At 45.3% G+C, this 13,557-nt stretch overlaps 1 protein-coding gene across 5 annotated transcripts in view; it reads right to left on the minus strand.

The window, feature by feature from the left end:
- MAPT (microtubule associated protein tau) overlaps positions 1-13,557 on the minus strand; it is a 609,480-nt gene that overhangs the window by 114,391 nt on the left and 481,532 nt on the right. For all 5 annotated transcript variants that reach the window (XM_069634100.1, XM_069634099.1, XM_069634098.1 and 2 more), the window contains one exon: positions 11,040-11,121. In XM_069634100.1, coding sequence (XP_069490201.1) covers positions 11,040-11,121 — 82 coding nt within the window. The remainder of the gene's footprint in view (positions 1-11,039; positions 11,122-13,557) is intronic.

The following is a 13,557-nucleotide window of genomic DNA, read 5'->3' on the forward strand; positions in this document are numbered from 1 at the left end:
CCGCAAACACTAAGAACACAATGAACATTTGGATCGAAAAACTGTATCCCAATACTTTGCCAGTAGAGCCAATGTGTGGGACTGGCTAGGGGAAGTCCCATAACTATCTCCCTTCACCACACATACCAGTGTTCCCAGAGAGGGAATATTGGGAGTCATATCAGTACTAATGTGTGACATAAGAAAGTCAGAAGTATTAGGGAAGGCACAGGAGGCCACGGGTGAGGAGTTGGTGCAATGCTTCCCATCCCTCAAGGATGCAGGCGTCGAATGTGAGATGTCGGTGCACCAGTTTTGGACGCCCGATTCTGAGTGTGTTTAAAACATCAGAAGTTATTTCAACAGCGCTGCGGGGCACAATGTTTTCTTTAGAGGAGAGCGGGCCAGGAGTATCTCTGGATCAGGGGCCGCCCCTCTAATTCCATCGACCAGGAGAGTGATTCTAACTTTTGGCCTTGTTGACTTCACCTCACCGCTCCCTCCTGTCTGCGCCTCGGGCCCTTGGGCCTCTTACCTGCTTTTTGCCATCTCTCCCTCATCCTGGACTGGTGTTGTGGTTGTGGCGAGGAGTGACTTGCCGGCTCTGTTCCACCGCCCACATGAGTATATTCCAGGTCCCGTTGTTTTAGGAATCGCCAGGCCATTTCAGAGTCTTCGAAGGAGTGCCACTGTCTGTCGAGCTGGATGCACCACACTGCCGGAATCTCGAGATTTGTATTCTGTGCCCTTCAGCGCTTCGAACAGCGGGTTCAATCCCTTCCTGTGCAGGGAGATTTCAAGGGAGTAGTCATTGAAGATCTGTAGATCAGCGTTGTCCCCTCGTACCACCCCTTCTACTCAGTATGCCTTCAGAATCGCTAGCTTGTGCTGGAAATGTAATAAGCGCATGGTAATGATGCATGAGTGCTCTCCTGCAACCGGCTTAGAGATAGGGGCCCTGTGCACTTGCTCGATTATATAGGTCTGTGGATTGTCCATATGGTGAAGGTTATTGAGCCTCGACCTATTTTCCTGATCAACCCAACTGCACTTCCTTATTTACACTGTCAAGGTCTGTGGCGGTCGTGTCATAGTTGTCCTTCAGCGAGCTGATGCGTTGTTCATTGTCAGTGGTTCAGTCAGCCTGGACATTGAGGCAGGTGTGCACATCTTGCAGGTCCCTCTTGATATCCTGGACGGTTACATTTTTTCTTGTGTCCAATGACCTATGATTTTCATCTCTGTCAATATGGCTTCCAGTTGCATTTGGATATCACCTGTGGGACGGTGTCTGGATGAGGGACGCAGGGGAGAGCCACTGGGAGTGTTGTCCACCATACTAACTGGATTTGAGTCCACTGATAACCGTGGCATACTAAGCAGGTGCAAACGGGAGTCATGGAAATCAGTGGGCGGTAGGCAATTCACCCGTAGTATATGGCATGGTGCTGTGCAGTTGCAGGTGTCTCTGGAGGTCAGTGACTGCCGCAAGCAATCTGCTGCACTACAGGCGCTTCAATCAAGACTTTTGGATGGGGTGCCGACTCCCTCCTTCATGGAGGTTGGGAGAGCGAGCGGCCTCACCAGAGGGGGGGAAGGTGGCCCCAGCTGCCCTGTTGCATGCCAGCAACACGTGAATTGCAGGGTACACCCTGTCTCAGGCCACTCGCTGGTCTTCACCACCAGCGGGCTGTCTTTGTTATGCCCTGGTGTATGGAGCACTTGCTGCCGACATCAGGCCCTGGGTGTACGTGTGCAGGCGTTCCAAGTATTCTCGTGTCTCTGTCCCCGACAGGACCAGGTGCCCTCCAATGTAGACCCGATCCTCTAAGGCTGTGGGGAAAACATTTCTGCCCAGGTGCCCCCAGGGGGCCTAAAGAGGCTTCAGACAGCGCTGGCCCGGTACTTTTAGTGAATGTTTTAGCCCCTGACAGAGGTGCGTCAGGTGGCCCGGCCTCTCTTTGTCCTGCGGCAGTCTTCAGTGAGCCACGCTGCAGGTTCGCGCTCACCTTCTGCGATGAATTGGCCCGCTCATCCTGCTTGGGCAGTAGCTTCGCTCCTCTTTTCGGTGGAATTGTGCCGGTGAGGTTAGTTGGAAATGGCAACCCATATTGCGATCACATGCATCCCTGGCACTCCATGCCATATGCGGTCCTCTTCTTTGGCCGCTCCCCCACTCCAACAATGTCCACAGGATGGCGGGAAGAGGCGCATCGCTTGCAGGCCAGTGGGGCTTCCACCCCGGTAAACTCGATCAGATGAGCACCATGTGAGCCCTCCATCGGCCCCACCACCCGCAGACTTCTCATCAGGCTGTATGGATCCTTTTTAACCTGAATCCAGCTCGGGAAATGGGATTGAGCTAGTCTTCCTCAGATCTCCATTAACCTGCGGCCACCTTTCTCAGACTCTTAAGTGCCACCCCGTTCCCCTCAGAAGCAGGGTTTTTGACACAGGACGGTGGACTCTTGATTTACATGGACATCCTGACTGAATCCTTAGTATTTTAGTGGAGTTAGGAAAACTTACAGTTTGGGAGAGGTAGGTTTTCTCTTTATTTTCTAAGATAATAAAAGTGTATGCAAACCACCATGCCACCTGTGCGTCAGCCTCCTCCTTCTGCACCCTTACAAAGTTTAAATATGGGTGCAATTTAATTGTCCATTTGAGCATCTTCGATGTATGATATAAGTTCTTCAAATGCAATACCATGGTTAATTTGGCCCATCTCAGTTTCTTGTGTTGTTATTTTGTCTCATAATAATACAAGGCAATGAATATGGTAGATAGCATCCTGTACAATACAATCGCCTGCACTCAGTTTAGCAAGCAGGGGTTTGTCTTCTATTTAAGGGCGCAGTGACGAACACGAGTATCTATGCGAATATACATGCTGTACACAATGATCTTCCAGCTGGGGAAGGCATGTCATAAAAAAGCATATTGTTTTGTATTCACTGAACTTTCTTCTTTAACACTGTGATGGGTAAATTCCATAGACTTATCAGCATTATCCGCTGGTGATAATTTCCTTTTCTCTGCTTTTTGCATTTTTTTTTAATTGAACTGCAATCTACATGTTTCGTGAAACCAAGCTTTACGTTGTACCAATGTTGCCTTCATCTAGATGAGACGCGACATATTAATTGTACTTGGTAAACGCCCAACACTACTAAAACCCACAAGCAGATTGGGGTATGCAGTGATTACACTGAATAAAAAAACAACTAATACAAAAATAATGAATAATGATAAAGAAGTTTGGGCCCGACTACGTGCTGAATGTCCACGACCAGACATTGCGGATAAAGTAGCTTTGACTCCAGAGCTCGATTCTAAAATGATTACCTTTCTGGATAAAAACGTTAAAGACCCGAGGAAGGGTATTGATCGCGCCTGGAAGGCCTGCCAGGATAAAGTACTGGACATAGCAGGTCCACTAGCAAAAATCTCTGATCTTGCGAATGCAGTCATCACCTCAGCAGACCCCATCGACCCAGTGATTCTGTCCGGTTGGGTCCAGAGGGCTATTTGCCTCTTGACCAACGCCAGTTGCGCCATCTCAACAGAGCGAGGGAAAGGCATCCTATACAAAATAGATGCCAAATTAACCGAACTGGCAGACACAGAATCCGGCCCAACTGCGCAAGGCCAGCTTTTCGGAGACCCTTTCATGAATGAGATGACAAAATTCATCGGGACATTCACGGCGTTGGACAAAGCACAGGCTTCAATAAAAAGAGTATTTGCAACCAAGGTTTTCTCCAGGGCCGGATGAGGAAGAGGTTGCTCTTCCGGCCGTTACTTCTTCGACAAGAGACCTCAACAATCTCGAGGTCAGCATAATTCCTGGCAAGAACGCCCCAACACTTTCTTCCCCTAGAGAGGTCGTGGAAGAGGGCGTCCCTGGAGGAGAGCGGCTAGATACCCAGCCCAGGAACAACCCACAGGTCAATGTACTGATAACTGCGCCACTGCCACTAACACCTATAGGAGGGAGGTTAAGGATGTTTGCAAATGCTTGGGATACCTTATTGGGAGATGCCTGGGTCAGGGACACAGCTCGGGGTCTACACCTAGAGTTTTTTACGCAGCCCGTTCAGACATGTCGCCCCACTCCCATAGTAATGTCTCTATCAGACCAAACCGCCTTAGACAGCGAAATACTCAGTCTCCATCAGAAGCAAGCGATTCGCCCCTGCTCAAGTCAGGGAGGCTTCTTCAGTCCCATTTTTCTGGTACGCAGGAAGCAAAAAGTGCGCTCAGTCATAAGCCTCAGAGCGCTCAACGAATTCATCCTTTACCGCCATTTCAAAATGGAAGGTATACACATGCTTAGAGATCTTCTCAGACCGAACGACAGGCTTATGCGCCTAGACTTAAAAGACGCTTACCTCGCAGTACCGATTCATCAAACACACATCAGTTACCTCAGATTCTCCTGGAGAAACCGAGATTGGGAATTCACAAGTCTCCCATTCGGACTCTCTTCGGCGCCTTGAGTATTCACCAAACTCTTAAGACCTGTAATAGCTCGATTCAGCGAGCAAGGTGTCCGTCTCATAATTTATCTAGACGACATTATTTTCATGGCCCAATCACAGGAGTTATTTCAGAAACAAACCGAACTGGCAATACACTTGCTACACATTAAGTTTTCTTATAAACTGGGAGAAGTCAGTTCTACTTCCATTCAAAAATATGGAATTTCTAGGATTCATAGTGGATACACAGAATTCGCAGCTTCGACTCCCATCAGCCAAGATTCACTCTACCAAAAGAGAAATACGCAGACTCTTACAGAAGAACATGTTCTCCCTTCGAGAACTAGCAAGAGTGATAGGGCTACTTTCATCGTCCATCTTCGGCTCCGCTCCAGATATTATTATCGAGTCGGGTGCCAGTCGCTCCGGGTGGGGAGCGAGATGCGGTCCCATAGCCACGGGAGGGACTTGGTTCCCACAGGAGTTGGACCTTCATATCAATTGTCTAGAGCTTCTTGCAGGTTCCTTTGCAGTGCGCTCTTTTGCCAAAGACAAAGCGAGTTGCTGTATTTTACTAAAGATGGACAACATCTCAGCGGTAAGATACATCAACCACCTAGGCGCACCGAGTCGAGACTCCTAGCAGAATTAGCCAAGTACTTCTGGCATTTCTGTCTGGATCACCAGATTTCAGTTACAGCGCAGTACCTTCCCGGCCTCTCAAATGCAGTAGTGGACTGGTACTCACGCCACTCGACAGATTACAGCGATTGGAGTATCAACAGAGAGGTTTTCCTCCGCCTTCAGGAGATCTGGGGTCCGATGTCCATAGACCTCTTTGCTTCCAGACTCAACTCCCAACTACCAACTTTCTACAGCTGGAGGCCGGACCCAGCAGCAGCTGCAACAGACGCATTCCTACAGTCATGGTCCCAGGGAATACTGTATGCCTTTCCTCCTTTCACTATGATAGCGAGGACCCTGGCAAAGGTCCGTCAGGAGCATGCAAATCTGATCCTTATAGCGCCGGTCTGGACATCTCAGACTTGGTATCCAGTTCTTCTGGAACTTTCTACAGATTCTCCAATCCTACTACCCCAGTTTCCGGATCTCCTATTCGATCCATCAGGTCAGCGTCATCCTCTCCTCCTCAACAGATCTCTGACCTTAGTAGCCTGGAGGATTTCAGGTCAAGATGGAGAGTCCCAGGCATGTCTCACAAAGCGATCAACCTTATCGAAGAGAGCTGGGCTCCTAGTACCCGGAAGAGATATTCCAACTCTTGGAGCATCTGGAGCTCCTGGTGTCATGAGAAAGGATTACATCCAATTTCAGCACATGTAGAAGAGATTTTGAATTTTCTAGCATCCCTAGCGGAAAAAGGGCTCGCCTACAGGTCTGTGAACGCCTACCGTTCAGCAATTTCCGCAGGTCATGACCTTATCCAAGGAGTACCAGCAGGAGAACACCACCTCGTCTGCAGGTTGCTCAAGGGTGTAAGGCTTACCGTCCCACCTCCAGCTCGCTATGACAAGCTTTGGGACGTTAATAAAGTTCTGAACTTTTTCTGGCATGGCCTAGTAACGAAGAACTATCACGTACAGCCCTATCTGGCAAAATCACTACTCTACTCTGCTTGGTCTCCTGCAGGAGAGTCTCAGACATCAGAGCTCTAGATCTAGCAGGCAGAACCTTTTCTCCTGATGTCATTGTATTCCATATTCATAGAAGAACAAAGTGCAATTCCAGGGTGATTTCCTATCCCGTCTTTAGAGATCAACCGAAGCTCTGCTTGGTTAAATGCTTGAAAGTCTACGAAGAAAAGACGGCTCCACTCAGAATCTCCCCTAACGGGCAGCTACTGATCGCTCTGCGTAAACCGCACAAAGCAGTATCAGCACCGACCTTAGCACGTTGGGTCCGGTGGACGCTAGCTCAAGCAGGGATAGACACCAAGCATTTCGAAGCCCACTCAGTTAAAGGAGCCATGGCCTCCAAAGCCTTTCAGGCAGGAGTTCGCCTAGAAGATATCATGAGGATGGCAGACTGGCCTAGTGAATCAGTTTTCAAAGAATTCTACCTAAAACCGGTAGATCAGCCGGCATCTATCGTGGTAAGTAAGCTTTAAACAAGCATAATGGGAGCCTCCGGTCTTGACATAGAATAAAGATTTTCCAAAATAACTTACTAGAAAGTCTTAATTCTATTAAAGACTCAGAGGCGAGCATTATCCCACCCGGCAAGAAAATAACAGCATGTTACCTGATGTTAATTAAAGATGTAATGAAAAGATTAAAGTTCTGAAATTTACATGTACCCTATCGGAATAACTCCACGATTTTCTCCCACCCTGATAAGGGATCTAGGCTTGTCATATACAAGAGACTAAAATTTTCCTTTTTCTTGACAGCGCCTACAGACAAGTCCGCCTGATCACGACCCGAAACAAGTTCTTCTTCTTCAAGTTAGCTACAGTTATCTTCTACTATGGACAGCCAAGTTCACAGCCCAGAAAGAGGAAGAGTCATCATGTTTAGGACTGTTTATGCAGGGGATCTGAACTACTATTGGTGGACTAGGTCACGTGTTGATGGCCTCTAAATGAACTGGAGCTAAACTCCCTGGGAAATGTAGTTTCTTCAGAGACGCTTACCTTTTATGTTAAGATATTACTTCTATATTACTGTTATATTGCTATGTTTATTATATATATTTGGTGCACCTGTTTTCTGCACATTACTCATGGCACATTAACTGTTGGTGCACAAATATCTTGCTGCTGAGCTCTTTCTTTATTGTCGAATAAAAGAAAGAGAAGCATAATGCTTGCCTCCGAGTCTTTAATAGAATTAAGACTTTCTAGTAAGTTATTATTGAAAATCTTTATTCATGCTGTCAACCATACGCTTACTTGAAGATGTATGGGGGTGTGGCAGCATCTTCAGCACACCTACGTCCAGCGCAACTGTCAGAACCCAAACAGGTTAATTTAAGGATGTTGCATTATTATGAACCAGCCTCCCTTCCAGCCTGAATAGAACATTAGGCTTTTGAGCAATCTTATTTGAGGGGCTTCTGGAAGGTGCAGAGCATCTGGGGATACTATCTGCCTTGCCACTGCAGGTGCATGATTGATTCTGTGTTCCTGAATGAAAAGGTTGCTCAGCATGGTGACTAATGTACTCCTAGTGCCATACCATAGATTCCATTTCTGCATAATCACTGGATATGCCAACAGGGACAGTACTGCAGCATATTCCACAGCAAAAGATACCATTCTGAATGCCAAAGACAAGTTGAATGCATGTAAGAAGTCACATCATGCCCACCTACCCTCTGGAATCACCTGCCAGTCTTCTTCTGTCTGCCAAGGTAAATACCTGACCTCTCGCTAAGATCAGAGGGTATGGTGGGCAAACCGTGTGGAGGAAATAGTCATTTGTACTAGGTTTTCATCAGCTAAGGGAAGTAGCTTCTTCATATGTATACCATCCTGTTTCTTCCATTCTCATGGGAGATTATAAAGCAATGTTGGAAAAAGAGATGGGGGTCATAGCTCAATCTAACCAAAAAAGGACTTCATTACTCTTTTATAGACACTATGCTACTTTCACTGTAGTCCCAGAATTCAGTGTCTGAGCTTTCCTTCTTTCAGACTTTGTTTGACTTTGTTGGTCACTTTGTTGGTCAACTACAATGGCCAGAATTTAGTCCTTTCCCTTTTCTTCTCTCTTAGTCTTTATTGGGCATTTAGGTACTTTGACTGCCATTCCCAGAATGTAGTGTCTGAACTCTCATTCTCACACAGTCTCTATTGCCCACAACTCTCAATATTTAGTGCAAGGCTCAACTTGTCTACCCGTACCTTCAGGGTCTCTATTCAGTAAAGCCTTGTCCTCATTCTTTTTGTTCTATCTCAGGTTTTATATGGTCTTCTCAGATCACACTGCTCTGTTCTCACAGGACCTCTCACGGCTCTTATGACACAGTCTCCAGGATCTCTTACTCATCAGGCAATGCACACTGCACGGCTTCCAGTTCTCAAACCTCTCTAGTAAACTGAGTTATCTGGTACAGTCTACCACATGGATTTCACCCAACCAAAGCCAGAGCACATGGCATACGTAGTCCTTTCAGGGCCCTCCCTTCTGCAGGCTACAGCAGCCTCTGTATTGCTCTGTCCATGTCTTCACAGCTTATCCCATTCTGCTGTGTCTCTGGCCCATTCTCATGTTTTCACTACACTGGTGAGGGGGGTACCATAGTGGGGCTAATTGAAGAAAAAAAATTAAATTGCATATACGAGGCCACCAACGTTTGCACGTATGTGCTGTAGGGCACAAAAAGTAAACTTTGCCTGCAAATTACGCTTTGCAGGCAGCGTTTACTAATGGATTTCTATGGAGTCTACCTTTTCTTTAGCAGTGCTAATTCAAGGCGGATTCCAAAGGAATCCATTCATTTTATTTTATGAAAATAGGATAATTTAAGCTTCTTCGAAGCAATAAAGTCAACAGAATTGGGGGATATGTTCGGAAGATTGCTTAGACTGCAGCCACAGGTATGAATGTTTTGTAACTGAGACATTTTCCCAAAAATCAGTGGGTGGAGAGATACAATGGTACTTTGCCCTCACACGTCTATGCCAACATTTCTCATAGTATTTTGTTTATTATCTTGTGGTTTGTTTTTTGGTGGTTATAATTAATCTGGCTAGTGGGGAAGGTGTGGCGGTAGGAAAGGAGGATGAAATAATACATTATTGAAAACTGAGACAAAACCATAAAGGGTTTAGCTATGATATAATGTTTTGTTATCAGACAATATCAGGTCTTTTTTTCTTGTATTCTTTTCAACTACCTCATTGCACATCGTAACCAGGAATACAATGCGTTTGCACATATTTTGTCTTGATTAGTTTAGACTCCTCCACCTAATAAAGTGCCTTTCACTTGCTAAATGGCCTATGTGAATGTTGCTCAGTGAGTGGGGGAAACAACAAAAAAAAAACAAGTACCCCCGTGCCTGCAGATTACAACTTGCAAGCCCCTGATTCACACAAGCGACTTGTAAGGTGATGGAGTACCTGGCTCCACCACAAGGAATGCAAAGCCAGCCCCTAAATGTGTATTCAAGTGTCAGGCCTGTTTCCAAAACCGGAGTATGCAACAAATCAGTGACCCCATGGGATTGACTGTCTGGGGTTAGCACTCCACTAATGTGGGGGTCAGTGAGAGCATTTGTAGTGATGGACCTCAAACGGCCTGTCATTAGAAGTGCATTTTCCAGGTTTCTACCTTTGTTTGCAAGGTGTACATTTAAAACAAAACATTTGCACCAGAGGAAGAGCGCTCAGCCAAACAGGTGGCTGGAACAGCGGGCGGGCAAACAATCCCTGCCCGATGTCCCAGCCACCCGAGGCCCTTTCCCGGGTGGCGTCTTTTATTCTTTTTTTCCAATACGGGGAGGCAACAGGGAGAAGCTCTCTGTTGCCTCCCCCCAAATCCTTTCACTTACCTGTGGGACCGGGGCATTGCGCTCCGGTCCTGGCACTCCTCCCGTTTTGCCACCATAGACATGAAAAGGGACACAGTCCCTTTTCAATATGGTGGTGGCCATCTTTTCTTCCATTTTTCATCAAGAGATCGGCTGCGCAAACTGTCTTGTTCTCCGGACCCCCCGGGGTGCAAATGGCTTTCATGCCCTGCCAGGAGGACGGACATGGCCTTTAACGGCCCACAGCCGAGTTGAGGCACTCGCTTCGTGGGCCTGCCTTAGCTCGGGCTGGCGGGCCGTTAAAGGCCATGTCCGCCCTCCTGGCAATGCATGAAAGCCATAGGAACGCATGTCCCTGCTGACAGGGGTCTTTTTCAGACCATTGGCAACCGTGCACTTCCTCCTGCGACTGGCCAGACCTGGTGCGAGGGAAAGAGATGCAGATCTCCCGCAGATCAAAGTATATCCCTAATTGGACATAGGCTCAATACGCTGAACACTCCTGCCTACATTCTGCATGAAGACTGAATCACTTTTGTAAATCAAACCACACAAAGAATGTAGGTGTTTGGCCACTTGTCCTCACTGTGTCGACTCAGTTTATTATTGGTGGAGCATTGTTTTGAAAGATGAAGCACAAAACTTATATGGTGTTTTAAAAATAATTACATTTCCCTTTGATATTATCGTTTTTTCCAAACACATGTGTGTCCGCTTACAAAATATTATCTGTGGAGCACTATTGACGAGGCCTATATTTTATGTTTAAAAAATGCACTTCCTTTCCTTTCATATTAACTTTTATCTTCTGAAGAGATTTATGAAGTGTGAAGACATCTTTCCTGCTTTCCACTAATTGAATGCACGATATCAGTTTCTTTGGTCAATTCGAAATCCCTGCACTAATGTTGCATAACTATTCCTTTAACTGCTGATAGTTTTCATTTGCATTCATAGTGATTTCAAACTAATATCATGACTAAGGAAGCCACATTGCTGCTGGCACTTTTTTAATCAGTTCTGGAAACTCTTTACCGTTATTCGATATGAATGCATACATTCAATTGGTCGTCAAAATACCTGGTCTGTGGTGAATGTTGCCCATAGATCCACATTTGGAAGTCACGTGGCTGAGATCCACCGGCTTATGGACTATTTGTACCTGAATTGGGCATAGAACACAATTACACAACAGCATAATAAAGAAAAAAAACAAAGTTTCATTTGCAACATTCTAATGCTGAAAGTGTGTAACATGGTGAATTCCCAGAAAAAAGGCTCAAATTATTACAAATTACATTGACACCGGAATCCCGTGTAGATAACTTTACTCAACATGTCTGCATGCAAAGCATTCGCAGGGTGGGGAGAGAGGGTTGCAAGTGCTTCATAGGAAAATGGTGGGAAAATAATTGATTAGATTATCAAAATGAAAAGAATTAAAAGAAACAAAAAACAAAAGGGAAATACCTGTATGGCTGTAAAACTTAAAGATTATGTCCACATATACTGAAACAACAGAAATAATCAATGTACAAAGAAATGAAAAGCCAGGTAAAAATACGGTTTTAGAAAAGCATTGTAAAGGGAACATCCTGGGATAGCAACATTATGGAAGCACTTGATGGGCAAATTCAGCTATAGATTTCTTAATGTGCCTTGAACGCATGCCAAAGCATTATGTAAACCTAGCATTAGACAGACAAGACAATAGCACAAAGAAATTAACTACATTTTAAAAGCTATCTGGTTGATGAATCACACATTTTCCAGGCCGATGTGTTACTTGCACCTACCTAAAACGGTAATTTATGAAAACACAAATGACACAACCTGCTGCACATTGTGTACAATATGTAAGAGTGTCAGGAGAAGACTAAGTTCTGTCTAGTGATGCCTGTTCATACCTTATTCCACCTTTTAATGCTTTAGTTATGCCCCATCATGACTTCCATTGTCGTGTTATTTCTTGTTATGGCTTACGGTACATTGTTATGTCTTATTAATCCTTCTTAGGCAATGTCAGCCTTTGTCATACTATATCCCTTCCAACTGCCCACTGATACTTTACAGATATTCCAACTTTAACGCCACTCACCCTTACATGGAGTAATTTTGCATTGTGACAGGAAACACACTTTGCACTAGCAACTGACATAGCCAACCACACAACACATTGCCATTGCCACATGGCCAGACTGGCAAGTACTGGTAAGGGGCAGCCAACTTTATTCTGCAATGAATATTAATGCCCAATTTGAAATAATAAATATGCATCAAAAGTGTATATTTTTTAACGTCTTACCGACACCCCCCACATTGCGAATAACTAAGTCTGACCACACTGACACATACCACCACACTCCTTTGCTGAGCTAGTGGTCCCTAAAGGTACCCAAGCCCTATATGTGACACCATCAGACACAAACTTACACAGACACACATACATATCTCATCATCAAATGTGGACTGGAAGGGGAGGGTTGCTGGATCTCCAACCCTCTACTAGGACCACCCACTCACACAGCTGGACTACACAGTGATAGAGGGGGTTGCTAAGTTTCTGAGCCCCCCTGCCAGGACCATCTCCTCACCAACCCTTGTATGTCTGGTCAGCACTGCTCCCAAATTCAGGGGAAGACCACCAGGGCCACACGTTCTTGAAAATGGCAGAGGTGCACTATACCAATCCCACGTAACATTGTATAACATACTCTTTACCACGACCCAATAACAAAATAAAATCCTTTTACTTCCATGCTGTACACTAGTGGAGCCATCTAGATTATGTTTAGACTGTTGAGGACAAACTAAGATGCCCATAAGCTACATCATCAGGAACCAAGCAATAAAGGACATGGATTCAGTGGAAGAGTGTAGCACGAACCCCTGCTGTTGAGAAAAAAGATCTGACGTAGCATGAAGTTCCTTTGACTCTCTGTTGACAGATGAGGGTGCTAGCAAGGACAACAGTGCCAATCTGTAGCGATATATGTCAGGAGACATGGCCTGCTATGTCTCTATATATTTAGAACCTTTGACAGCACTGGAAATTTAGCGAAGGATTAGCAGAGCTGATTGTGCCATGAAAGAAGAAATGCATCTTCCATTGAGGGTATCCAGTAAAAAAGTAGGCAACAAAAATGTAATCAGTGAAAAGGTCATGGTGAAAATACCTCTGCAATGAAAAAGTTGCAGAGCAAAAAGTAGTCAAAAATGCAACTGAAAAGTAAACAAAATTGTATTGCTGCAAGGGTAATTGTTAGGGATAAGGAAGGTTTAGTGGGCTTTTGATTTCCTGGTTTAGTGTTAGTATAAAGGTTAGGGTAAGGATGGGGTTAGGGTAAGGATAGGATTAGAGTAAATATGTTGGGCTTTGGTTAGTGGTTAGGGTGATATATTAAGTGTCAGGGTCAGTGTTAAAGAAAGGAATACAGAGGTTGGAAAGGGTTGGTGAGGTTCGCAAAGGATAGCGGCTACTATAAACCTAGTGGTTAGGGTTAAGTAAGCATTTGGGTACGTTTTAGAGTTGCAGGGTAAGGTTACTATTACAGCAAGGGTTTGGGTTAGGGCATGGGCTATGTAATTTGTGGCAAGC

This window comes from Ambystoma mexicanum, chromosome 13 (genome assembly GCF_040938575.1).
Source record: "Ambystoma mexicanum isolate Mex_15411 chromosome 13, UKY_AmexF1_1, whole genome shotgun sequence".
In the NCBI taxonomy this organism is placed as follows: Eukaryota; Metazoa; Chordata; class Amphibia; order Caudata; family Ambystomatidae; genus Ambystoma; species Ambystoma mexicanum.